The 26,562-nt window shown below is 50.8% G+C and overlaps 1 protein-coding gene across 1 annotated transcript in view; it reads left to right on the top strand.

Moving 5' to 3' along the window:
- PM20D1 (peptidase M20 domain containing 1) overlaps positions 1-26,562 on the top strand; it is a 124,667-nt gene that overhangs the window by 80,324 nt on the left and 17,781 nt on the right. The window contains exons 9-10 of the mRNA XM_075333685.1: positions 170-248; positions 1,703-1,774. Of these exons, the coding sequence (XP_075189800.1) occupies positions 170-248; positions 1,703-1,774 (151 nt within the window). The remainder of the gene's footprint in view (positions 1-169; positions 249-1,702; positions 1,775-26,562) is intronic.

The following is a 26,562-nucleotide window of genomic DNA, read 5'->3' as shown; positions in this document are numbered from 1 at the left end:
CACTAAAGTTAAATCTAAGATGGCAGCATTCAAGACGGTTGTCATTTCTCTTACCCACATCTTGTCTGAAATCAGTTCACCTTCTGCCAAACAATTGTAATTTGATATGGGTGTTTTCTTACTTTTTAGACAGTTATTTAAAATATGCAATTTTAATTTTTCTATTTAGAGTGCTGGAGCAGACTCCATCCACTAATGCCATAGTGCGCACAACAACTGCTGCAACCATCTTCAATGCTGGCGTAAAGGTACTGTGCAATGTATGATTAGGAAGTCCTTGTTTCCATTGTGACTGACATTATCATTAGTCAATGAAATAATCAGTGGCATCCATTATTATAATGCAATGCCAGGTCCTGGTATTCGGACTTGTCTAGCAATGCTCACATCCACATCGGGAGACAAGTGGTGCCAATCACCTTTGTGTATACATAGCTGCAGGGCACCTGTATGATCGACAGTTATTGCGCTTTGTGCTATTCTAATGAAATAGTACAGGTGTGTGATACCTATTGATCATTATGCACCGTGTCAGGTATGTGTGTACGCAATGTCATCAGTGCTGCTCCCTTCACAGTGTGTGAAGTGAGGGACACTGGACAATACAAAATGAATGCAATGCATAATAATTGGGGCTTAGAATAATCAGATATGAAGAATTTTGATACAGGTGATCTAATGATTGAATAACATACTCTGAGTAGACTTGTGAAAAGGTCTTTGTGCCTGGATGAACATTAAAGGGAACCTGTCACCTGATTCATTGAGCAAACAACGTGCAGCATGAATGATATGTTTTTTCAGAGAAAACATGGTTTGTAGAGCTAGGGATTATACGGAGAGGCTGGAGTAGTACAGCACAACTTGGCCAACTTCTACTCACACGGCTCCAGTTGATTGATGGGCCTCTCCCGTAAGTGTACAAGGAGAGACCGGCCAATCAAATGGAGAAGCCAGCCAGCTCTCCAAGCACCAGAGCATTTCAGAGAAAAATACACTTGTCTGTAATCGTATAGCCAGGGTCTGATTCCTGCTGTCCATGGCTTGAGCAGCATGAATGGAGTGACAAGTCTTCTTTAAAGGATAATTAAACTTTAACTCCAGAAATACCTCTTTGGGCCACGTGCACACAAAGCGTATTTGAGTTTTTACGCTTAAATAAAGAATTTATAAAAAAAAAAAAACTAGAAGTGGGTAAAAATTGCAGTAGTGGTGCTCGTGTTTCTGTTATACTATTCCTCTGATTGTGCCACTCCTGCTTTTGCCTACAAAACTGAGGTAAAAAACTGACCAAATACTCAACATTTACATGTGGCCTTAAGGTTTTCTTCAAAATAGCATCATGATTTCCACTTCTAACTGTGCTATGACAGATTCCTAAATATTCTTTCTTGAAGGATCCTGGAGTAACGTATTTTGTGGGCCCAATAGGTTTCTACTAGTACACATGATAGAATAGGGTATAGGATAATGTTATGTCCGTCAAAGAGTAACTACAACCAAAAATGTAGTAGAGATGTAAACTGAGATATACATATACAGTAGAACCAGGTAGATGGAAGTTACAAAAACTACCAGTCCTGACTCTTTCTAACATCCTATTTATGAGAACATTAGGAAATATATTTAATCTATCCCATATATATATATATATATAATATATATAATATATATATGTGTGTGTGTGTGTTTTTTCATTTAGTCAAATGTGATTCCTGCTATGGCAAGAGCTACAATCAACTTTCGACTTCATCCAGCTCAAACCGTGGTCGAGGTAAGAAATGCTCTGTTTGCTGTACACATAGTTTATACCGGATGCTCATTCACATGATACACAAAAGATGTGTGTTATGATTGTGTTACCACATTTACTTCAGCAATTTTTCAACTAATTTATCGTAGTGCTCGGTCCCGCAATGCCATCTTGTGACCCCTATTTCTGATTGTCCAAAAGTCAGATGTTACGTCACAAGCTCTCAATGCAAATCTATAAGAGCCAGAATGAGGCTCTCATAGAGTTGCATTGACAAGAGACCTCCAGCTCGCTCCATGAAACACTGGAGCAGCCGGCAGGTGACAAACTGCCGGAGACCAACAGGAGCAGTGGTGATAAAAGATGAACACCGTGGCGGGTAAGTATAAGAGTATGGGCAGGAAACCAAGATTTAAAGCACTACTCCATGGTGGAGTAAACAATATACAGTATATTTAAAATATTCTTTATTAAAAATCTATTTCTTCATCGTTCCTTATGGGAGACCCAGACCATGGGTGTATAGCTTCTGCCTCCGGAGGACACACAAAGTACTACACTCAAACGTGTAGCTCCTCCCTCCGGGCTATATACACCCCCTGGATGACAATCTAACCAGTTCAATGCTTTGTGTTTCAGGAGGTCACACACACATGCATTCTCTGATTTTTGATTTTTTGATTTCAAAGATATGGAAGAAAAGCGGGTCCAATCTGGACCCCCGGCATGTCCCTTCTCACCCCACTGTGTCGGCGGTGCTGTTAAGGTTGACTTTACAAGGCTGGAGCCTTCACATGCCGCGCTCCTTCACCATCCCCTGGGGCTCTGGCTTGAAGTGGGAGCCATCTCGGTCCTCTCTGCTTTGCAGAAGACCGGTCTCCATCCGCAGCCCTGCAGGTTCCTGCCGGACGGAGCGCTTAACCCTCTCCCAGGGACATGGCCCTGCGTCTCAAAAGCTAAGTATGGAGACGCTTTTCAGGGGTCCCAGGTACATTTATTGTGGGGAGAGTGTGTTTTGTCACTTGTGATTTCCGGCCGGTTCTCTGGATTTTTCCTGAGAACCGCGCCGAGGGTGCCTGCTCGTCGGCCGCATGTAAAAATCTAGGCCCCGGCTTCAGATGCGGCCTAGTTTCGGTTTCAGCTTCCCCTGCAATGCAAGGGAACAGTGTGGCGCCGCCCACCGGCCGTTCAGCAGAGGGGAGGACACTCCTCTCTGAGGAGATGTTTCCCTCCCCTGTATATCTTCTTGGCCCTCCGGTTTCCCGCTCTTGGGCTAATCCCCGCCCCCCTCCTCACTCCAGAGCCATTTTATCAGCGTTCTCTGATCGGCGCTGGCTGCTGCAGCTCTGCATCCTGGAAAGCAGAAGCTTCACTGGGGGTCCGAGCTGTGGAATCCGGAGGGCACACACGGTCTGGTAAGCCACAACCTCTGGTTGTGGGCTTTATTATACACTCTTAGGGGGTCATTCTACAGGAGTGTATTCTTTACTGCAGAACCTCCACCTCAGCAGCATGTCTGTCACTAGGAGCAAGTCTGCTAAGCTGTACGCTATATGCACTGCATGTAAGCTCATTTTGCCAGAACCGAGCACTTATCCACACTGTGATGCCTGCTCTAACATGGTGGTGCCTCAGCCTGGAGCCTCTTCAGGGGTCCCTCCGGCTGCTCCGGCCCCGGTGGCTGAACCCCCGGCTTGGGTAGCATCTTTTTCCAGAGCTATTTCCCAGTCTTTTGCCGACTCCATGGGACAACTGTCCCGGACTCTGCTGACCATGCATCAGCCCGCTTCTCAGGGCGCCTCTGCTGCTCCGAGCTCTGCAGAGCTCTCAGAGCATGTTTTAGGACCCTTCTCCTTCCTTGTCCCACGGCTCTGATTCACAAGCTGAATTGCAGGGCGAGGAGGATACTTTTACTGTGGGCTCAGACGCTACCTCTATGTACCCCATTGACTTATCTGAGAGTGATGCGGATGTTAGTGACTTGATTGCATCCATTAACTCCGTTCTGAACCTCAATCCCCCAGTGTCAGAGGAACAAGCCTCTCTGGTAGAAATACACCAGTTTACCTCTCCTAAGAGAGCTAGGAGTACGTTTTTTAACCACTCCAGTTTTCAGGCCACTGTTACCAAGCCCAGGACCTGTCCTGACAAACGCTTCCCAAAGCGTAGTTCTGATGACCGTTTTCCCTTTCCACCAGAGGTGGTTAAGGAGTGGGCTCAGTCCCCAAAGGTAGACCCTCCGGTGTCTAGAATCTCAGCCCGGACAGTCGTATCTGTGGCCGATGGCACCTCTCTTAAGGATCCCACTGACCGCCAGGTTGACCTTCTGGCCAAATCTGTATATGAGGCGGCAGGAGCCTCGTTCTCCCCGTCTTTTGCAGCAGTGTGGGCTCTTAAGGCAGTCTCTGCCTATCTGGCGGAGATACATTCCCTTGCCAGGGACTCTATACCCGAGATGGTTGCCTTAACTTCCCAGGCTTCAGCTTTTTCATCCTACGCCATGTCTGCCATTCTGGAGGCTTCTCACCGCACGGCGGTGGCTTCCGCTAATTCTCTCGCGATCCGCAGGATTTTGTGGCTTCGAGAGTGGAAAGCAGACGCTTCTTCTAAGAAGTACCTTGCTGGGCTCCCCTTTGCTGGGTCCCGGCTGTTCGGTGAACAACTGGATGAAATTATTAAGGAAGCTACTGGCGGGAAGAGTACTTCCTTGCCACAAACTAAAACCAGGAAACCTGTCCAGGGCAGGAACCAGTCGAGGTTTCGTTCCTTTCGTTCCTCTAACTGGTCATCCTCTAAGCCCTCAGCCTCGTCCACTAACTCAGCCAAGGATCGTAAACCCAACTGGCGCGCGAAGCCGCGTCCTCAGAAGAACGGAGGAGCAACTGCCACTAAGGCAGCCTCCTCTTGACTATCTGGCTGCGCCAGCAACGTCCTTGGTCGGTGGCAGGCTCTCCCACTTTGGCGACGTGTGGTTTCAGCACGTCTCCGATCAGTGGGTGCGGGATATCATCTCCCACGGCTACAGGATAGAATTTTCTTCCAGCCCGCCAAACAGATTTTTTCTGTCCATTCCCCCCTGCTCCAAAGCCGCCGCCTTCTCACAGGCCGTGGCATCCTTGCAGGCCAACGGTGTAATTGTTCCGGTTCCCGCCCGGGAACGGTTCAGAGGTTTTTACTCAAACCTCTTCCTAGTCCCCAAGAAGGACGGTTCTTTCCGGCCCATCCTGGATCTCAAGCTTCTCAACAAGCATGTTCAGGTGCGGCGCTTTCGCATGGAATCTCTGAAGATCGGTCATTGCCTCAATGACCCAAGGAGATTTCCTGGCATCCATCGACATCAGAGATGCCTATCTGCATGTGCCTATTGCGGTTTCCCACCAACGTTGGCTACGCTTTGCAGTCGGAGAGGAACATTTCCAATTCGTGGCTCTCCCCTTCGGGTTAGCCACGGCCCCTCGTGTTTTCACCAAGGTCATGGCAGCAGTGGTTGCGGTCCTGCATCTCCAGGGGTTGGCAGTAATCCCTTACCTGGACGACCTTCTAGTCAAGGCCTCATCCAGTGCAGACTGCCAGCGGAGCGTCTCGCTCACTCTCGCCACGCTTGTCCAATTCGGGTGACTTGTCAATCTGCCCAAGTCCACTTTGTCCCCGACCCAGGAACTTACGTACCTAGGGATGAAATTCGAGACCCTGCCGGCACTTGTGAAGCTGCCCTTAGTCAAACAGCAGTCCCTTCATCTGGCGGTGCGCTCTCTGTTGAAGCCCCGCCGTCATTCCATCAGGCACCTCATGCAGGTGCTGGGTCAGATGGTGGCGTCAATGGAAGCGGTTCCCTTTGCCCAGTTCCATCTGCGTCCCCTGCAGCTGGACATTCTCCGCTGTTGGGACAAGCGGACCTCTTCCTTGCACAAGCTAGTGGCTCTGTCGCCGCAGACCAGGAGCTCTCTTCAGTGGTGGCTTCAGCCCCTCTCTCTGTCTCAGGGACGCTCCTTCCTGACTCCGTCCTGGGTGATCCTCACCACGGATGCCAGCCTCTCCGGCTGGGGAGCAGTATTTCTCCACCACCGAGCACAGGGCACTTGGACTCCGTCCGAATCAGCCCTCTCGATCAATGTGCTGGAAATCGGGGCTGTTCTTCTAGCTCTAGTAGCTTTTCACCACCTGTTGGCGGGCAAGCACATTCGAGTCCAGTCGGACAACGCGACGGCGGTTGCCTACATCAATCACCAGGGCGGAACTCGCAGCCGCCTGGCGATGTTGGAGGTTCAACGAATCCTTCAGTGGACGGAGGACTCCAAGTCCACCATATCCGCAGTCCACATCCCAGGCGTAGAAAACTGGGAGGCCGATTATCTCAGCCGTCAAACCGTGGACAGCGGCGAGTGGGCCCTGCATCCGGCAGTGTTCAAGTCAATCTGCCGCAGGGGGGCACTCCGGAAGTGGATCTGATGCCATCCCGGCACAACAACAAAGTTCCGGTTTACGTGGCTCGCTCCCACGATCCTCAGGCCTTCGCAGCGGACGCGCTGGTTCAAGATTGGTCCCAGTTCCGTCTGGCCTATGTATTTCCACCTCTAGCGCTCTTGCCCAGGGTTCTGCGCAAGATCAGAATGGAGGGCCGTCGGGTCATAATCATTGCTCCAGACTGGCCCAGGCGAGCTTGGTACCCAGACCTGCTCCGTCTGTCCGTAGAAATGCCGTGGCATCTCCCGGACCGCCCAGACCTTCTCTCTCAAGGTCCGTTTTTCCGCCAGAATTCTGCGGCTCTCAGATTGACGGCGTGGCTCTTGAGTCCTGGATCCTGACGGCTTCAGGCATTCCTTCTGAGGTCATCTCCACTATGACTCAGGCTCGGAAGTCTTCCTCGGCCAAGATTTACCACAGGACTTGGAAGATTTTCCTGTCCTGGTGTCGCTCTTCCGGCCATGCTCCTTGGCCGTTCTCCTTGCCGACCATCCTGTCCTTTCTACAGTCCGGTCTGCAGCTAGGACTGTCCCTCAATTCCCTCAAGGGACAGGTGTCGGCTCTGTCGGTATTATTCCAGCGGCGTATCGCCCGACTGGCACAGGTGCGCACCTTCATGCAAGGCGCATCTCACATCATTCCACCTTACCGGCAGCCTTTGGATCCCTGGGACCTTAATCTGGTCCTCACGGCCTTACAGAAACCCCCCTTTGAGCCTCTTAGGGAGGTTCCCTTGTTTAGACTTTCACAGAAAGTGGTTTTTCTAGTAGCCATAACTTCTCTCAGGAGAGTCTCTGATTTGGCTGCGCTCTCTTCGGAGTCGCCTTTTTTGGTGTTTCACCAAGACAAGGTGGTTCTCCGTCCGACTCCGGATTTTCTCCCTAAGGTGGTGTCTTCTTTGCACCTTAACCAGGACATTTCGCTGCCTTCCCTTTGTCCGGCCCCTGTGCATCGCTTTGAGAAGGCGTTGCATACCTTGGATTTGGTGCGGGCGCTCCGAATCTATGTGTCACGCACCGCCGCTTTTAGGCGGTGCACCTCACTTTTTGTGCTAACCACGGGTCAGCGCAAGGGTCTCTCGGCTTCTAAACCGACCCTAGCTCGTTGGATTAGGTCGGCCATCTCCGATGCCTACCAGTGTTCTCAGGTGCCCCCTCCGCCAGGGATTAAGGCGCACTCGACCAGAGCTGTCGGTGCCTCCTGGGCTTTCAGGCACCAGGCTACGGCTCAGCAGGTTTGTCAGGCTGCCACTTGGTCTAGTCTGCACACCTTTTCGAAGCACTACCAAGTGCATGCTCATGCTTCGGCAGATGCGAGCTTGGGCAGACGCATCCTTCAGGCGGCTGTCGCCCATTTGTGAAGTTAGGTTTTGCCTACTTCTCAGTTTGGTTTATTTCCCACCCATGGACTGCTTTGAGACGTCCCATGGTCTGGGTCTCCCATAAGGAACGATGAAGAAAAAGAGAATTTTGTTTACTTACCGTAAATTCTTTTTCTTATAGTTCTGACATGGGAGACCCAGCACCCTCCCTGTTGCCTGTTGGCAGTTCTTGTTCCGTGTGTTTCACTGGCTGTTGTTGTAGACAGAGGTTCCGGTTTTTCCGAGTTTTACTCTGTCTCTACTTATGGGTGGATGTCCTCCTTCAGCTTTTGCACTGAACTGGTTAGATTGTCATCCAGGGGGTGTATATAGCCCGGAGGGAGGAGCTACACGTTTGAGTGTAGTACTTTGTGTGTCCTCCGGAGGCAGAAGCTATACACCCATGGTCTGGGTCTCCCATGTCGGAACTATAAGAAAAAGAATTTACGGTAAGTAAACAAAATTCTCTTTTTCCATTTTGTATACAGCTTACATGAACATCTATGTGTAACTTGTGGTAACAGACTACAGACAAACCTGTGTAGTCATATTCTGTAGTTACATTTTACTATCTAATAATAGAAAATATGCATGTAGCCTTCCAGCAGGAAAAGATGAGCATTCAAGATGGCTGTTGAGGTTATTTTTGCAGAAAATAATTTATCCATCATAAACAAATGTCGTTCCGCACTTCCACTTACATACTGCAATCATGTGCCTGTGCAAACTGGGGGGACAAACAAAACAATTGCTAACATGACTGTTTGCCCCTATACAATTTGCATATTCTTGTCAAACCAACAATGCTTTTAGGCCCATATAAAAGATCCATTTATCTAACAAAAAGCATATGTCTTCTGATCACTAGCATGTTTAGACATGGCAATGATGGAGAATGAATATTCCTATTACTGTTCTTTTGGCTTATAATCGACCCATGCAAAAAAGAGGGGAGGGTTGTCTAGTTAATAGATTTTTCAAAAAGCATAAAATGCTTTTAAACAAGTAACTATCCAATACACTTACATTTTTTTGTCGCTCCATTGGGAGACCCAGACAATTGGGTGTATAGCTACTGCCTCCGGAGGCCACACAAAGTATTACACTCAAAAGTGTAAACCCCTCCCCTCTGCTATACACCCTCCCGTGCATCACGGGCTCCTCAGTTTTTAAGCTTTGTGCGAAGGAGGCACACATCCACGCATAGCTCCACAACTTAGTCAGCAGCAGCTGCTGACTATTTCGGATGGAAGAAAAGTGGGCCCATATAGGGCCCCCAGCATGCTCCCTTCTCACCCCACTCTGGTCGGCGGTGTTGTTAAGGTTGAGGTGCCCATTGCGGGTACATAGGCAGGAGCCAACATGCTGTTTTCCTTCCCCATCCCTGCAGGGCTCTGGGTGAAGTGGGATCCATAATCGGTCTCCAGACACTGGGACCGTGCTCCCTCCGCAGCCCCTGGGAATCTGCTGGACAGGAGCTGGGTATCGTCAGGGACATGGCCCTGCTACTGTGAGGTACTCTGTGTCCCCTTGGGGACGGCGCATGGAGCGCTTGTGTCATACACGCTGCAGCACTGCTGGGCGTGTTAGTGCGCCGGGACTACTGCGCTGACCGCGCTTGTGGCCGGCCGCGCTTATACTCTAGTCCCCGGCTTCTGCGGCCTAGTACCGCATATTCCAGGTGCTCTGTGTCCCCGTTGGGACGGCGCATAAAGCACCTTGGGCCCAGACGCTGCAGCGACTGCGGCGTGCGTGTGGGTCCGGGAGTACCGCGCCGACCGTGCACTGCCGGCCGGCCGCGATTTCAACTTTAATCCCCGGCTTTTGCGGCCTAGTATGGGATTCTCCCGCCCCCAGACCTGCCAGTCAGGGAAAAGGGCGGGACGGTCGGTATGACGCCGACAGTGAGGGCTGTAGTACATTGAGCTGTCCTCCGCCCCCCTCACTACCCACACTGAGGCACCAGATTCCCGCACTTTTTTGTGACTACGCCCACGCCTCCCTCCTCCTCAGAGAACGCCGTCAGCCATGTTTTTCAGCAACTTCTGGCTGCAGCTGAGGGAGACCCGGGGCAGAGAATCTGGGGGCTACAAGCCACATCTGCAGCCCCTGCCGGACAGGAGACGGAGTATCGTCAGGGACACCCTGCAGCTACAGGTACTCTGTGTCTCCGTTGGCACGGTGCATGAAGCACCTTGGCCTCAGACGCAGCTGCGACTGCGATGTGCATTTTTTGTCCGGGACTACCGCGCCGACCGTGCCTGTTTGCCGGCCGCGGTTTTTACTTTAGTCCCCGGCTTTTGCGGCCTAGTGTGTTAAACTCCCGCCCCTGAACCTGCCAGTCAGGGAGAAGGGCGGGATGGTCGGTATGTTGCCGACAGTGAGGGCTGGAGCACACCTCGCTGTCCTCCGCCCCCCCTCACTGATCACTATAGACCACCGGATTCCCGCAGACAGAGCCCTGCATCATAACGTAGGGAGGGCTGGAGCATACGTTGCTATCCTCCTTCCCCCTCACGGAGCACTGGGGGGCACCAGTTTTTCAAAGGTGGTCTTCCTAGGGTGTTGTCCCCCCCTTGGTGCCGCAGTGTATATATATATATATATATATATATATATATATATATATATATATATATATATATATATATATATATATATGTGTTTATTTATATGGTATATGATTTCACTGTTCGGCAGCATTATTTGTTTTTGGCTGTATACCCTCACTGATTACTCTGCGGACGACAGGCTGTTGTCTGCTCTTAAAGAGTAAGGGTGCCAAGACACTGGCTTATTTTAACCTCTTGTGCGCCTATATTACGGGCACTGCACAGATGACAGCGACAGAGTTTGCATGATGAAAACTTCGCCGGCGTTCCCTGTCCAGGCGGCAGGGACAGAGTTACAGCTTTGCTGAGAAACTCTCTGGGTCATTTTCACTATCCATGTCTCAGGCTATGGACAAATGGTCGGCTAAGAGACTAGGAGTTTGCAGTCCAGACCGGCCCCTTACACAGGCCCGGGCACTGCGGGATCGCCCCAGGCCTCTATCGGTCTGCGACGAAGCGTGTTCCTGGGGTGGCCTCTAGTTATTACGTGGTAAACTCCAGCACGAACCGCAGTCCCAGTCCAGCTAATGCACAGATACTGTCCAGAAGCACACCTTCCCGGACAAGCGTTTTACTGAACGCCTTATAACACACGTTGTCTCTTCCTCTCTGACGTTGTTAAGGTTTCGGCTCAGTGTCATAAGGTGCCCTCCAGTCTCTGGACTGGCGGCTAGATCAGTAGTAGCAGTGGCTGGCGGGTCCACGCTCAAGAATGCCACGGACAGACAGAACTCCTCATGGGATCCATCTATGAAGCCATAGGCGCGTCCGTTGCCCCGGCCTTTGCAGGGGTGGGCACTCCAGGCTATCTCAGCTGCTCTGTCTCAGATCGATGCGGTCATCCTGTGCTCCGCAATTAGCGTCTTTGACGTTTCAGGCGAGGGTATTTTCATCCTCCGCCGGGCACAGAGAACCTTTTCTGCATGGCGGTCCAGGTCAGGGGAGTGGTCCCCACATGTCCAAGACCGATGTAGGAGACATTCTGTCTTACGGTCACAGGATAGAGCTAAGTTCTCGTCCTCCGACTCGTTGCTTCACAGCATCTCCGTCCCCCGAGCTAGCCGATGCACGTTTCCAGGCGGTGAACACTCCGAAGGCAGGAGGAGTTGCGATCCTCGTTCCCCTTCAAGAACGTAGTCGCGGCTTTTTACTCCAGCTTGTTCGTGGTACCAGATAGGACGGATCACCCCGCCCCGTTCTAGACTTCACACTGCTCAACGGACAGAGAACCTGACGGTTCCGGATGGAATCTCTCCGCTTGCCATCGCCTTTGATGGCCCAAGGAGGCTTCCTAGCATCAATCGACATCAGGGATGCTTATCTCCACGTGCCGATTGTATCAGGATATCAGCACTTCCTGCGCTTCGACATAGGGAACGAACACCTTCAGTTCGTGGCACTAACTTTCGGCCTGGTGACAGCCCTACGGGCCTTCACCAAGGTCATGACAACTGTGGTAGCGGTCCTACTCTCTCAGGCAATCTGCTGGTCAAGGCCCCCTCTCGGGTGGCATGCCAGCACAGCCTGAACATGGCTCTAGAGACTCTCCAGAGATTCGGGTGGTTCATCAATTTTTCCTAAAGTCAAAATTGACACCGGCCCAATCACTGACATATCTCGGCATGGAGTTTCATACTCTCTCAGCGATAGTGAAGCTTCCGCTGGACAAACAGCGTTCACTACAGACAGGGGTGCAATCGTTCCTTCGAGCCCAGTCACACCCTTTGAGGCGCCTCATGCACTTCCTAGAGAAGTTGGTGGCAGCAATAGAGGCAGCTCCGTTTGCGCTGATTCATCTGCGCCCACTTTAATGGGACTTTCTCCGCAAATGGGACAGCAAATCGACGTCCCTCGACAAGGACGTTGCTCCTTCTCGGGCAGCCATGGCCTCCCTTCAGTGGTGGCTTCTTCCCACTCTTGTCAAAGGAAAAAGTCCTTCCTGCCCACATCCTGGCCTGTGGTCACGGCGGACGCGAGTCTGTCAGGGAGTCTTCCTCCGCCACAGGGCTCAGGGTACATGGACTCAGCAGAGTCTTCCCTCCAGATCAATGTTCTGGAGATAAGGGCAGTGTTCTAGCCCTAAAAGCGTTCCAGCCATGGCTGGAAGGCAGGCAGATCCGAATTCAGTCGGACAACGCCAAGGCGGTGGCATACATCAACCACCAAGGCGGCACAAGCAGTCGGCAAGCCTTCCAGCAAGTCCGGCGGATTCTGCTGTGGGTGGAAGCCACAGCCTCCACCATCTCCGCAGTTCACATCCCGGGCGTAGAAAACTGGGAAGCAGACTTTCTCAGTCGCCAGGGCATGGACGCAGGGGAATGGTCTCTTCGACCGGACGTGTTTCAAGAGATTTGTTGCCGCTGGGGGAAGCCGGACGTCGACCTATTGGCGTCCCGGCACAACAACAAAGTCACGGCATTCATGGCACGTTCTCAAGATCACAAAGCTCTGGCGGCAGACGCATTAGTGCAGGATTGGTCGCAGTTTCCCTGCCTCACGTATTCCTCCTCTGGCACCGCTGCCAGAGTGTTACGCAGTATCAGATCCGACAGCCACCGCGCCATCCTCGTCGCTCCAGACTGGCCGAGGAGGTCGTGGTACCCGGATCTGTGGCATCTCACGGTAGGCCAACCGTGGACACTACTAGACCGGCCAGACTTGCTGTCTCAAGGGCCGTTTTTTCCATCTGAATTCGGCGGCCCTCAACCTGACTGCGTGGCCATTGTGTCCCGGATCCTAGCGTCTTCAGGGTTATCTCAAGAGGTCATTGCCACTATGAGACAGGCCAGGAAACCAACGTCCGCCAAGATCTACCACAGGACGTGGAAGATCTTCTTATCCTGGTGCTCTGATCAGAGTTTTACTCTCTGGCCATTCGCCTTGCCCACTTTCTGTCCTTCCTTCAATCCGGAATGGAAAAGGGGGTTGTCTCTCGGTTCCCTTAAGGGACAAGTTTCGGCGCTTTCTGTGTTTTTTTTTTTTTTTTTCAAAAGCGTCTAGCCAAACTCCCTCAGGTACGCACGTTCCTGCAGGGGGTTTGCCACATAGTCCCTCCTTACAAGCGTCGGCTAGAACCCTGGGATCGGAACAGGGTGATACCGGCTCTTCAGAAACCACCCTTCGAGCCAATGAGGGATATTCTCTTTCACGCCTTTCGCAGAAGGTGGTCTTCCTAGTGCAGTCACGTCACTCCGCAGAGTGTCTGACATAGCAGCGCTGTCATGCAAGTCCCCCTTCCTGGTGTTTCACCAGGACAAGCTGGTTCTGCGCTCGGTTCTGGAATTTCTCCCGAAGGTGGTATCCTCTGTTCATCTCAATCAGGATACCTTCTTACCTTCCTTTCTTTGTCGCTCTATTGGGAGACCCAGACAATTGGGTGTATAGGCTATGCCTCCGGAGGCCGCACAAAGTATTACACTCAAAAGTGTTAAGCCCCTCCCCTTCTGCCTATACACCCCCCGTGCTCCCACGGGCTCCTCAGTTTTTTGCTTTGTGCGAAGGAGGTCAGACACGCACGCACAGCTCCATAGATGGGTCAGCAGCAGCTGCTGACTATGTCGGATGGAAGAAAAGTGGGCCCATATAGGGCCCCCAGCATGCTCCCTTCTCACCCCACTCTCGTCGGCGGTGTTGTTAAGGTTGAGGTATCCATTGCGGGTACGGAGGCTGGAGCCCACATGCTGTTTTCCTTCCCCATCCCCCTCAGGGCTCTGGGTGAAGTGGGATCTTACCGGTCTCCAGGCACTGAGACCGTGCTCCATCCACAGCTCCTAAGACTCTGCTGGATAGGAGCCGAGTATCGTTCAGGGACATGGCCCTGCTACTTGAAGGTACTCTGTGTCCCTGTGGGGACCGCGCACAGCAAAACTCCAGCATTGCTGGGTGTGCTAGTGCACCGGGGACCGCGGCGCTGACCGGGTTAATGTGCCATTACACACTCAGCGTCGCTGAGTGTGTTTATGTAGGGGGACTACCGTACTACCGCCGCCGCCATGTTTTTAACACTGAGGCGCGGCTGGGACTTGTAGTGCGCCGGGGACTTCCGCGCGGCCGCGCTTTTATGGCAGCCGCGCTTATTACTTGAGTCCCCGGCTTGTACGGCCTAGTGTTTCCTCCTCCCGCCCACAGCCCTGACAGGCAGGGGAAGGGCGGGACGCTTTACAGACGAGCTGCAGTGAGGGCTGGAGCATGCTTTGCATACTCCACTCCCCTCACTGCACTGTGAGGCACCAGTTCCCGCACTTTCTAAGGGTCACGCCCACGGCTTCCTCCTCTCTCAGGACGCCGGCAGCCGTGCCATTACACACTCAGCATCGCTGAGTGTGTTTATGTAGGGAGACTACCGCGCTGACCGCCGCCGCCATGTTTTGACACTGAGGCGCGGCTGGGACTTGTAGTGCGCCGGGGACTTCCGCGCGGCCGCGCTTTTACGGCGGCCGCGTTTATTACTCGAGTCCCCGGCTTTTGCGGCCTAGTCTTTCTTCCTCCCGCCCACAGCCCTGACAAGCAGGGGAAGGGCGGGACGCTGCACAGGATGAGCAGCACTGAGGGCTGGAGCATGCTTTGCATACTCCACCCCCCTCACTGTCCTCTCCTCAGAAGCCGGCAGCCATTCCTGTCAGCTCCTTGAATGCTGCAGAGGGGGACAAATTCTGACAGACCCAGGCAGGGACCCTGGTGGCCTCACAACCGCTTTATGCGGGGGGTATGCAGCATCTGTGGTGCTAGCCACATTTGTGCAGGAGTGTAATTTTAAATCATATGTTTATAAGATATGCTTTACACTGTATGGTGCACAGTTGATTCTGTATATATATTGTGTTGCTCAGGGAAGTCAACAGCATGGCGCCCATAAAAGGCAGGAGCGCCAAACCACAGGCTTACTATGCTGCCTGCGCCGCATGTACGACCCCTCTGCCGGCAGGATCCACTGAGCAATCCAGACCGGTATCTCAGCACAGGGGCACTGTTGAATCATTGCTCCCTGGCCCACCTCAGTTGGACCAGAGGTCTCCCCGGGGTGTCTCATAGATCCCAGAGTGAGGTCTCTGATACAGACCCCAGCCCCTGACCGTCTAAGCGAGCTCGCTGGGAAATTCCCTCGACATCTTCATATTGGTCAGGGTCTCAGCGGGGGGAATCCCTGGATGATGAAGTGGAGACAGCTGATCAGGATTCTGATCCTGAGGCCGCTCTCAATCTTGATACGCCTGACGGGGACGCCATAGTGAACGATCTTATAGCGTCTATCAATCAAAGATGCCACTCACAGGCAGATGGAGCTCTGGTTGAAATCCATCTATGAAGCTATCAGCGCTTCTTTTGCACCAGCATTTGCAGCCGTATGGGTGCTACAAGCTATCTCAGCAGGTCAAGCGCAAATTGACGCAGCCACACAGACGTCGGCATTTGCGTCTTACGCTATTAATGCTGTCCTGGACTCTGCGAGCCGTATGGCGGTTGCTTCCGCCAATTCGGTGGTACTCTGCAGGGCCTTGTGGCTACGGAACTGGAAGGCAGATTCTGCTTCCAAAAAAGCGTTTAACCAGTTTGCCAATTTCTGGCGACCGACTGTTTGGCGAACGTTTGGATGAAATCATCAAACAATACAAGGGAAAGGATACATCCTTACCCCAGCCCAAACCGAACATACCCCAACAGAGGATGGGGCAGTCGAGGTTTCGGTTCTTTCGGGGCGCGGGCAGGTCCCAATTCTCCTCGTCCAAAAGGCCTCTGAATAGATCAAGGGCTCTCCGATTCATGGCGGTCTAAGTCAAAAAGACCACCGGAGGTGCCGCTACCAAAGCGGCTTCTTGATGGCTTTCGGTCTCCTCAATCCGCATCCTCGGTTGGTGGCAGGCTTTCCCGCCTTTGCGACTCCTGGCTGCCAAGGGTAAAAGACCGTTGGGCGAGAGACATTCTGTCTCACGGTTACAAGTTAGAGTTCGCCTCTCGTCCCCCGACTCGATTCTTCAGGTTATCCCCGCCTCCCGAGCGAGCCGAGGCTCTTCTGCAGGCGCTGGGCACTCTGAAGGCAGAAGGAGTGGTGGTCCCTGTTCCTATTCAGCAACAGGGTCACGGGTTTTTCTCCAACCTGTTTGTGGTTACAAAGAAGGACGGGTCTTTCCGTCCTGTCCTGGACCCGTAACTGCTCAACAAACACGTATAGACCAGACGGTTCCGGATGGAAACCCTCCGCTCCGTCATCGACTCAATGTCCCCAGAAGATTTCCTTGCATCGATCGATATCAAAGATGCTTTTCTCCACGTACCGGTGGCTCCAGAGCACCAACGCTTCTTGCGCTTCACCATAGGAGACGAACACCTGCAGTTCGTGGCACTGCAGTTCGGCCTGGCTACAGCCCCACGGGTTTTCACCAAGGTCAGGGCTACAGTAGTTGCGGTCCTCCACTCTCAGGGTCACTCGGTGATCCCTTACTTGGACGATCTGCTGATCAAGGCACCCTCTCAAGAGGCATGCCAACACAGCCCCGACGCTTCTCTGGGGGCTCTCCAGAGTTTCGGGTGGATCATCAATTTTCCAAAGTCAAATCTGACACCAGCCCAATCGCTGACATATCTTGGCATGGAGTTTCATACCCTATCGGCGATAGTGAAGCTTCCGCTGATCAACAAGCGTTCACTACAGAAAGGGGTGCAATCTCTCCTTCAAGGTCAAGCACACCCCTTGAAGGGCCTCATGCACTTCCTGGGGAAGATGGTGGCAGCAATGGAGGCAGTTCCTTTCGCGCAGTTTCACCCGCGTCCTCTTCATTGGGACATCCTACGCAAATAGGACAGGAAACCGACGTCCCTCGACAGGAACGTCTCCCTCTCTCAGGCAACCAAAGCTTCCCTTAGGGGGTGGCTTTCTTCCCACTTCATTATCGCATGGGAAATCCTTCCTACCCCCATCCTGGGAGGTGGTCACGACGGACGCGAGTCTGTCAGGGTGGGGAGCAGTCTTTCTCCACCACAGGGCTCAGGGTACGTGGACTCAGCAAGAGTCCTCGCTTCAGATCAATGTTCTGAAGATCAGGGCAGTGTATCTTGCCCTAAAAAGTGTTCCAGCAGTGGCTGGAAGGCAAGCAGATCCGAATTCAGTCGGACAACTCCACAGTGGTGGCTTACATCAACCACCAAGGCGGAACACGCAGTCGGCAAGCCTTCCAGGAAGTCCGGCGGATTTTGATGTGGGTGGAAGCCACGGCCTCCACCATCTCCGCAGTTCACATCCCGGGCGTCGAAAACTGGGAACCAGACTTTCTCAGTCGCCAGGGCATGGACGCAGGGGAATGGTCTCTTCACCCGGGCGTGTTTCAGGAGATCTGTTGCCGCTGAGGGAGGCCGGACGTCGACCTAATGGCGTCCCGGCACAACAACAAGGTCACGGCATTCATGGCACGCTCTCACGATCACAGAGCTATGGCGGCAGACGCCTTAGTTCGGAATTGGTCGCAGTTTCAACTCCCTTATGTGTTTCCTCCGCTGGCACTGTTGCCCAGAGTGTTACGCACGATCAGGGCCGACTGCCGCCGCGCCATCCTCGTCACTCCAGACTGGCCGAGGAGGTCGTGGTACCCGGATCTGTGGCATCTCACGGTAGGCCAAACGTGGGCACTACCAGTCCGACCAGACTTGCTGTCTCAAGGGCCGTTTTTCCATTTGAATTCTGCGGCCCTCAACCTGACACTGTGGCCATTGAGTCCTAGATCTAGCGTCTTCAGGATTATCTCAAGAGGTCATTGCCACTATGAGACAGGTTAGGAAACCAACGTCCGCCAAGAGCTACCACAGGACGTGGAAAAATTTTGGTCGTGGTGCTCTGCTCGGGGTTTTTCTCCCTGGCCTTTTGCCTTGCCCATTTTTCTGTCCTTCCTTCAATCTGGACTGGAAAAGGGTTTGTCGCTCGGCTCCCTTAAGGGACAAGTCTCAGCGCTCTCTGTGTTTTTTCCAGTAGCGCCTAGCCAGACTTCCACAGGTACGCACGTTCCTGCAGGGGGTTTGTCATATCGTTCCTCCTTACAAGCGGCCGTTAGAACCCTGGGATCTGAACGGGGTGCTGATGGTTCTTCAGAAACCACCATTCGATCCAATAAGGGATATTTCTTTCTCACGCCTTTCGCAGAAAGTGATTTTCCTAGTAGCAGTCACTTCACTTCGGAGAGTGTCTGAGCTAGCAATGTTGTCGTGCAAAGCCCCTTTCCTGGTGTTCACCAGGACAAGGTGGTTCTGCGTCCGGTTCTGGAATTTCTCCCAAGGGTGGTACCCCCCTTTCATCTCAATCAGGATATCTCCTTACCCTCTTTTTGTCATCATCCAGTTCACCAATGTGAAAAGGATTTGCACTGGTTAGATCTGGTGAGAGCACTCAGGCTCTACATTTCTCGTACGGCGCCCCTGCGCCGCTCGGATGCACTCTTTGTCCTTGTCGCTGGCCAGCGTAAAGGGTCACAGACTTCCAAATCAACCCTGGCCCGGTGGATCAAGGAACCAATTCTCGAAGCTTACCGGTTCCCTCAGGGCTCTAGGCCCATTCTACCAGAGCCGGGGGCGCGTCCTGGGCTTTGAGGCACCAGGCTACGGGTCAGCAGGTGTGTCAGGCGGCTACCTGGTCGAGCCTGCACACTTTCACGAAACACTATCAGGTGCATACCTATGCTTCGGCGGATGCCAGCCTAGGTAGATGAGTCCTTCAGGCGGCGGTTGCCCACCTGTAGGAAGAGGCCGTTTTACGGCTCTATTACGAGGTATTATTTTACCCACCCAGGGATTGCTTTTGGACATCCCAATTGTCTGGGTCTCCCAATAGAGCGACAAAGAAGAAGGGAATTTTGTTTACTTACCGTAAATTCCTTTTCTTCTAGCTCTAATTGGGAGACCCAGCACCCGCCCCTGTTTTTTTGTGTACACATGTTGTTCCTGTTGTTTGGTTTCAGTTCTCCGATATTCCTTCGGATTGAATCTACTTTACACCAGTTTATAATCTTTTCCTCCTTCTTGCTTTTGCACCAAAACTGAGGAGCCCGTGGGAGCACGGGGGGTGTATAGGCAGAAGGGGAGGGGCTTAACACTTTTGAGTGTAATACTTTGTGCGGCCTCCGGAGGCATAGCCTATACACCCAATTGTCTGGGTCTCCCAGTTAGAGCTAGAAGAAAAGGAATTTACGGTAAGTAAACAAAATTCCCTTCTTTGTTCTCATCCGGTTAACCAACGTGAAAAGGATTTGCACTTGTTAGGTCTGGTGAGAGCACTCAGACTCTACATTTCTCGTACGGCGCTCCTGCGCCGCTCGGATGCGCTCTTTGTCCTTGTCGCTGGCCAGAGTAAAGGGTCGCAAGCTCCCAAGTCAACTTGGCTCGGTGGATCAAGGAACCAATTCTTGAAGCCTACCGTTCTGCTGGGCTTCCGGTTCCTTCAAGGCTGAAGGCCCATTCTCCCAGAGCCGTGGGTGCGTCCTGGGTGTTGCTGCATCAGGCTACGGCTCAGCAGGTGTGTCAGGCGACTACCTGGTTGAGTCTGCACGCTTTCACGGAGCACTATCTAGTGCATACCTACGCTCGGCAGATGCCAACTTAGGTAGGCGAGTCCTTCAGGCGGCGGTTGCCCACCTGTAGGAAGGAGCCGTTTTACGGCTCTTTTACCGGGGTATTCTTTTACCCACCCAGGGACTGCTTTTGGATGTCCCAATTGTCTGGGTCTCCCAATGGAGCGACAAAGAAGAAGGGAATTTTGTTTACTTACCGTAAATTCCTTTTCTTCTAGCTCCAATTGGGAGACCCAGCACCCGCCCCTGTTCCCTTCGGGCTGTTTGTTCTTTTGTGTACACATGTTGTTCAGATTCAACTGTTCTTGGTCATGGTTTCAGTTCTCCGAACATCCTTCGGATTGAATTTACCTTAGACCAATTTATAAGTTTCCTCCTTCCTGCTTTTGCACCAAAACTGAGGAGCCCGTGATGCACGGGAGGGTGTATAGCAGAGGGGAGGGGTTTACACTTTTGAGTGTAATACTTTGTGTGGCCTCCGGAGGCAGTAGCTATACACCCAATTGTCTGGGTCTCCCGATTGGAGCTAGAAGAAAAGGAATTTACGGTAAGTAAACAAAATTCCCTTCTTTCCCATGCCAAACACCAATTTGACCTCTTTTCCCTTCTCCCCCATTCTGGCCCTCTCCAGTCTAGGCTCACTTCCAGGCACCTGATTGTGGGCTGTGTAATTACTTAACCTCTGATGACATGATTAGATAACACGTGCTGCAATGAATATAATGAATATATAATGAATATAATATAATGAATCTACTAGTGATGAGCGAGCACTACCATACTCGGGTGCTCAGTACTTGTAACCAATAGTTGGATACTCGGATGGGCGCGACTTGAGCACATGAGTATAATAGAAGTCAATGGGGAACTCGAACATTTTGCAGGGAAATCTTTTGGAAAAATGCTCAAGTTCCCCATTGACTTCCATTATACTCAGTACCCGCATCGCGCCCATGCGAGCATCAACTGCTCGTTACGAGGACCAAGCACCCGAGCATGGTAGAGCTAGCTCATCACCAATGAATACCTTTTTTGTGGAATGTGATACCAATTACATGCTGTTGCCTGTAGACTTTCTTAAAGGCAAGGTGTCGTCCAAAAAAAAAATTTTCAATAACTGAAAAAATGTAAAGTATTAATGTTTTAATGTTTTTGTTTAAATATTATTTGTTTTTAATTGAGCAAAATATAACAAAAAAATTAAAAGTTTGATATTTTCCACTGCTAAACACTAGGGGGAGCAGCTTCTGAATTCCTACAGAAATCCCACTGTAGAAATAGCCTGGATTACAGCTGCAGTAAAAGTGGGCGGAGTCTGCTCTCCTATGTGTGATGTCACTTCCCCCTCCCAATCTGAGTGTTTCCAACAGGATAAGAGTGAATGAAATGTAGGGACTCAGTGTGGAGCCATTTTGCTGGTGACCAGAAATGTATAAAGTGTCACCAAGGACAGCTGGAGTATCTCACAGGATAGGATTAGATACACGGCTCATCAAACGGTACCACACAGGACAGGATTAGATACACTGCTCAGCACACAGTATCACACAGGAGACGATTAGATACACAGCTCAGGAGACAGTATCACTCAGGATAGGATTAGATACACAGCTCAGGAGACAGTACCACACAGGACAGGATTAGATACACAGTACCACGTAGTACAGGATTAGATTATCCAGGACTCTGCTTATTTTTCCCTGTTTGGCTAACGCAGGTTCTGGCTGGTGCTAATCTCTGCCAGCTCAGAGCAGTGATAGACAGATCGTGCTGCTTCTTTTGCCCTCACATCAACAAAGCAGCTATTCCTTTTCTGGTCTCCTATGTAAATTGGGAGTGACTGCCAACATCCTGCTGCTTGTCAGTTGGCTTCCCACAGTTAGGCAGGGGAAATTATAAATATGCCATTTTAGTGGCCAATTCATTTTCCCCAGCTTGTGCATCTGGAGACACGCACCCTGTAAATTAAACTTGTACTTCCCGCTAATTACAGTTTGGGCACACAATGTGGTTCAGAAGGGAGGGCACATTTGAATTTGGGAATTCAGTCTTTGCTGAATTTATTCTGGGGGGTGAAGTGGGGGGTGGAGCCATAGCACTTTGACAGATCCTTTGAGCTACTTGTGAAGACCAAACCCCTGTATTTCCATTGACCAATGATTGTCCTGACTGCTGGCTTGTTTTTTTTTTTTTTTGTTTTTTTTTGCGTGATCAGTTGAAGTTTTTAGTGCTAGCATTTGGGGGTAAATAACATTGCATTGCCTTTATGAGCAATAATATCAGGATTTCTGGCTACATGGCCAAAAACGGGATTCAGATAGAACCCCAACAGAACCATTTACTTAAGTGAGGCAGGAGGAGTCACTTTGGACTCTGCCTGGCCTCTGTTCATGGGATGTCCCTTCTTTTTAGACTTGCACACAACTGTTGTAAACCACACTCTTATGCGCTAAGAAGGCGGATACTGCAGGAACAGAGGCTGTACAAAGTCCAAAATGACTATCTGTCTCATCATAGTGAATGTTTCTCTCTATGGTTTAGTTTGAATCTTGTTTTTGCAGATGTACTGTAAATGGAAAGACCAGTGTAAAGTACAGAATTTAGCTCATACTGCGTTTTGAAAGGCAGAATGAACTAAACAGTTAAACATTTTTTTTTTTTTTTTTGGTGTATGTTTCTGATTCTCCAGCGAGTATAAGTGACTTTGGGTGAGTACGATTACAACAAGATTACAGGAGAAAAAGGACTGCATAATGTATTGTGCAATTTGGAGTACACCATTACTCCATATGGGATAGAAAACTATTGTTTTGAGAGCACAACAGGGCTCGGAAGGGAAAGGGCACTATTTTAGAGCACCATTTTCACTGGAATAGATTGCGGACATATCATTTGAAAATCCCCTGACATACAGAAACCCCCCCAAGTGACTCCATTTTGGAAACTATACCTGTTTAGCAATTTATCTAGGGTTGTAGTGAGCATTTTTAACCATCTGCGATTCACAGAATTATATAACATTGGGCTGAGTAAATGAAAAATTACCACTTTTTTCCATTAAATTTAGTTTTGTTCCCATTTTTTTTTTATTTACAAAAGGGATAACAGGAGAAAATGAACAGTACAATTTGTTACATAATTTCTGCTGAGTACACCAATACCCCATATGTGGTTGAAAACGTCTTTTGAGGCACAGAGCAAAGCTCAGATCGGAAGACAAGCCTTATTGGAGTGCAGATTTTGCTGGAATGGTGTGACCATGCCATGTCACATTGGCAGAGCCCCTAACATGCCAGAAAAGTAGAACTCCCATGTAAATGACCACACTTAACAAACTACACCTCTCAATGAATTCAGCTATGGGTGCAGTGAGCAGGTGGGCACCATATGTGCATCACATAATTTTATACTTTTGGGTGGTGAAGAGAGTAATTCCATTTTTACCGCTACCGTGTTGTTTTAGCCCCAAGTTTTAATTTTTCTCAGGGCTAATAAGAAAACCTGGACCGCACAATTTGTTGTGTAACCTCTGAATTGGGAACTAGGTTTCAGGCACAGTGGAAAGTTTAGAAGGTTAGAAGGGAACGAGCGCCATATAAGAGTGCAGATTTTGCTGTTATGGTTTACGGGTGCCTTGTCACACTGGCATAGCCCCTGTGGTGCCAGAACAGCAGCCTTCCCCCCCCTTCCTCCACAGAAGTGACACCATATTGCGAACTTCACCTCTCACAGAATTCATCCAAGTGTGCAGTGATCATATTAACACAACAGGTGTGTCACAGAATTTTTTATGCCATTGGGTGGTGAAGAAAAGTTACATTGGTAAAAATGGCACCAAAAGTTATCACACAATTTCTGCTGAACATGGCAATACCCCACATGTGGCTGAGCAGTACAGCTTGGCCACACGACGATACTCTGGAAGGACTCTTGGAATATAGAATTTCTTACAATAGTTTGCAGACTCCATATACAGAGGTCCTAATTTCAAGAAGAGGAGAATGTTGCCTAGTGACAATTGCAAATCTGCCATTGTATTGCCCAGTACATTGTAGTGTCAATACATTTTGGCCAGCTTGTGTTTCTGGAGACACTCTCCTCATAAATTAAGCGGACTCTCATTGCTACAGAATTGCCACAAATGTGATTCAGGCACATAGTGGGGCTAAGTAGAGAGGGGAGCATTTGCATTGTGCATTGTGCACTATACACTGAGAACTTCGACTGGGTTTTCCATCTAAATGTTTAAATGACCTGATTCAGATGACACCCCCGATGGATCCATTCACTATAATGTGGCAGCAGGTTTACTCTGGACTTTGCCTGGATTCTGTTCAGCGGTATCATCCTTTTTTAAAAGTGCACAAAACTGTGGTCAACCATGCTTTAATGCTTGCTTAAAAAGACTGACACCGCCTGATCATAACAAAGACTAAGTATAAGGTGACCTCCTCTGCCTCATTATAGTGACTGTTCCATTGGCGGCATTGTCTGAATCATGTATTTCAGGGATTTACACGGAAACTCCAGTGTAAGTTCTCAGCATACAACGCAGGATAAATTCGAGCCTATTCGTCTGTTGAGAGTCATGTGAGAGCTTGTTTTTTGCAGGCTGAGTTGATGTTTTTATTTGTATCATTTTCGGGCACATAACTATGTGGGGCCCTTTATTCTGTATGGAGGACTATGTGAAGCCCATTATTCCACATGGAGGACTATGTGGGACACATTATTATGTATGGAGGGCTATGTGGGGTCCATTATTCTGTATGGAGAGCTATGTGGGCTAATTATTCTCTATTGAGGACTATGCGGGGCCCGGGGATGTTGATCCAGGGAACTAGTCTGATTACTGCATTTGAAAGCAAGAAAGATTTTTTTCCCTAATATGGAGCAATAAGCTTTTGCCTCGTAGAGCTTTTGCCTTCCCTTGTATCATCATTTTAGGGTATAGGTTGAACTCTATGAACGTGTATATTCTTTTAACCATAAAACTATGAATCCTCTATGAAACACTTTGATTCACAGGTCCGAAGCACCGTAACATAGAAGTATTGTGTGCCGCCCCCGTGCCAGCAGCCGGCGCTGCTTGGATCTTGATCTACGGTACGGCTCGAGGGGTTCTCCGGACCCGGGGGTCGCGCGGACACTCCAAATAAAAAGGGGGCGTATTTATACGGGATTGGTTGTAAAATGTCTGTGACGCCACCCACGGTGTTTGGTGAGATGTAGCACCACCGCTGCCGTTGCGGGGCTCCCGGGAACGTTGGGCTGGCACCTAGATGTTAACCCCTCTGTGGGTAGGGATGGATGTCCCGGGGCCCAGTGTCTCTATGCTAAGGATGGTGATTGCAGGGGCTGGTGCACCCGGCCAGGCCAGGGATGTTTCTCACGGTCGAATAAAGCACACAAGTCCTGTGGTAAACCAAGGTGATGGTGGCCGGCTGCCGCAGACCGGTGTATCTGATCCCACACCCGGGTTGGTAGTCAGTGTCTCTCTCCTCTGCACTCGGTGTGTTGTAAGTAGGACTTCCCAGTCTGAAACGCGGGAGTCCGCTCCCGGTCCTTTGGTTGGGAGCCGTGCCCGTCTGACGCTGACCCTTGGGATCTATGGGCCCTGGCGGTGACCCTATCCCTCTCAGTGGGTGGTTGTCTACTTTTTGGGACTTAGGTTGGGACAGGACCTAAAATCCTGTCCTCAATTGGTTAATTAGCTAGGCCGTCGGTGCCAGTCCTGGCTTCCCCCTCTGTGCACACGGTTGGTTCTCCGGTGTCGGTACCGGTGGCCTACAACCCTGTCCCGGTCCACCTCGGATCTCCGGCAGCCGTCTTCCCATCTCCTGCAGACTCTGGGTACCGTCTGCCATCTAGCCAATGCACCAGGGCTCCGACCCTGGCGCATGTCGGCTTTCATCTCCACTTCACATGTCAACTTGAACTCAATCTGTTTTCCCGCCCCAGGTTCTCTAGACCCCTGAGTGGGCGTGTCCCAACCGCCTGGTCCCGCCCACTTGTGTGTCTGTCTTACCCTGAGGGGGGTGACTAGGGTTTCAGGTCAGCTGATTTAACTCTTCATGGAATTAGTGTTGTGCGGGGGCCTATCTGTACCTCTACCTGATTCTCCAGGGCGTTACAATTGCAGTTCAGTAGACAAATTGTGTTCTACTGACATTTGCCCTATTAGTCACTGCTGGCAGTGAACTGCAGTCACCTCATGAGGTCACCACAAGTCACTGCAGATGGGTTATACAGTAGCGTTTGAGCCACCAGCGGCTGTGACGAGCGGTGACTTTGAGTTCATCACCGCGTTTACATTGACATATGAAGGAGGCCTTACACATATATGCGAACACCCTATTCTCAATGCCATAAAAGTGTGTACACATATTCCTGATATGTATCTGTCACTTCAAACTATATATAAAATATTTCTGAGACCTTTGCATAGGCAAGGCTATTAACGCACAATTTTTTTTTGTGTTTTGACCTGATGGCTATGACCGGCTCCACGGGGTCTGGGGGGTAGCTCGTCACTGGACAGGTGTAGGGGGTGGGATGTCACAGTTGCCAGGCCCGGTTCCGTGACCCCAGCGGTGTCAATAAAGATGGAGGGGTTATTTACAGGAGAGAAGAGTTTGTATTCGTGACGCCATCTGTGGTTTGCGGCTAATATAGTAGCTGCCACTGTGGGAGGTATCCTCTGAGGCAGATGGTAGCGCAACTCGGTTGGTGCAGCTCTCCAGAGGCAAAGCTCAGGCCCCAGGGATGTTGGGAGTAGTAGTCTCCTGCTGCTCTGCAGCTAAGGCGAGGGTAGGCACGGGAAGG

This window comes from Anomaloglossus baeobatrachus, chromosome 2 (genome assembly GCF_048569485.1).
Source record: "Anomaloglossus baeobatrachus isolate aAnoBae1 chromosome 2, aAnoBae1.hap1, whole genome shotgun sequence".
Lineage (NCBI taxonomy): Eukaryota > Metazoa > Chordata > Amphibia > Anura > Aromobatidae > Anomaloglossus > Anomaloglossus baeobatrachus.
Note: the sequence above shows the minus strand (reverse complement) of the source record. Positions and strands in the feature narration are given on the sequence as shown.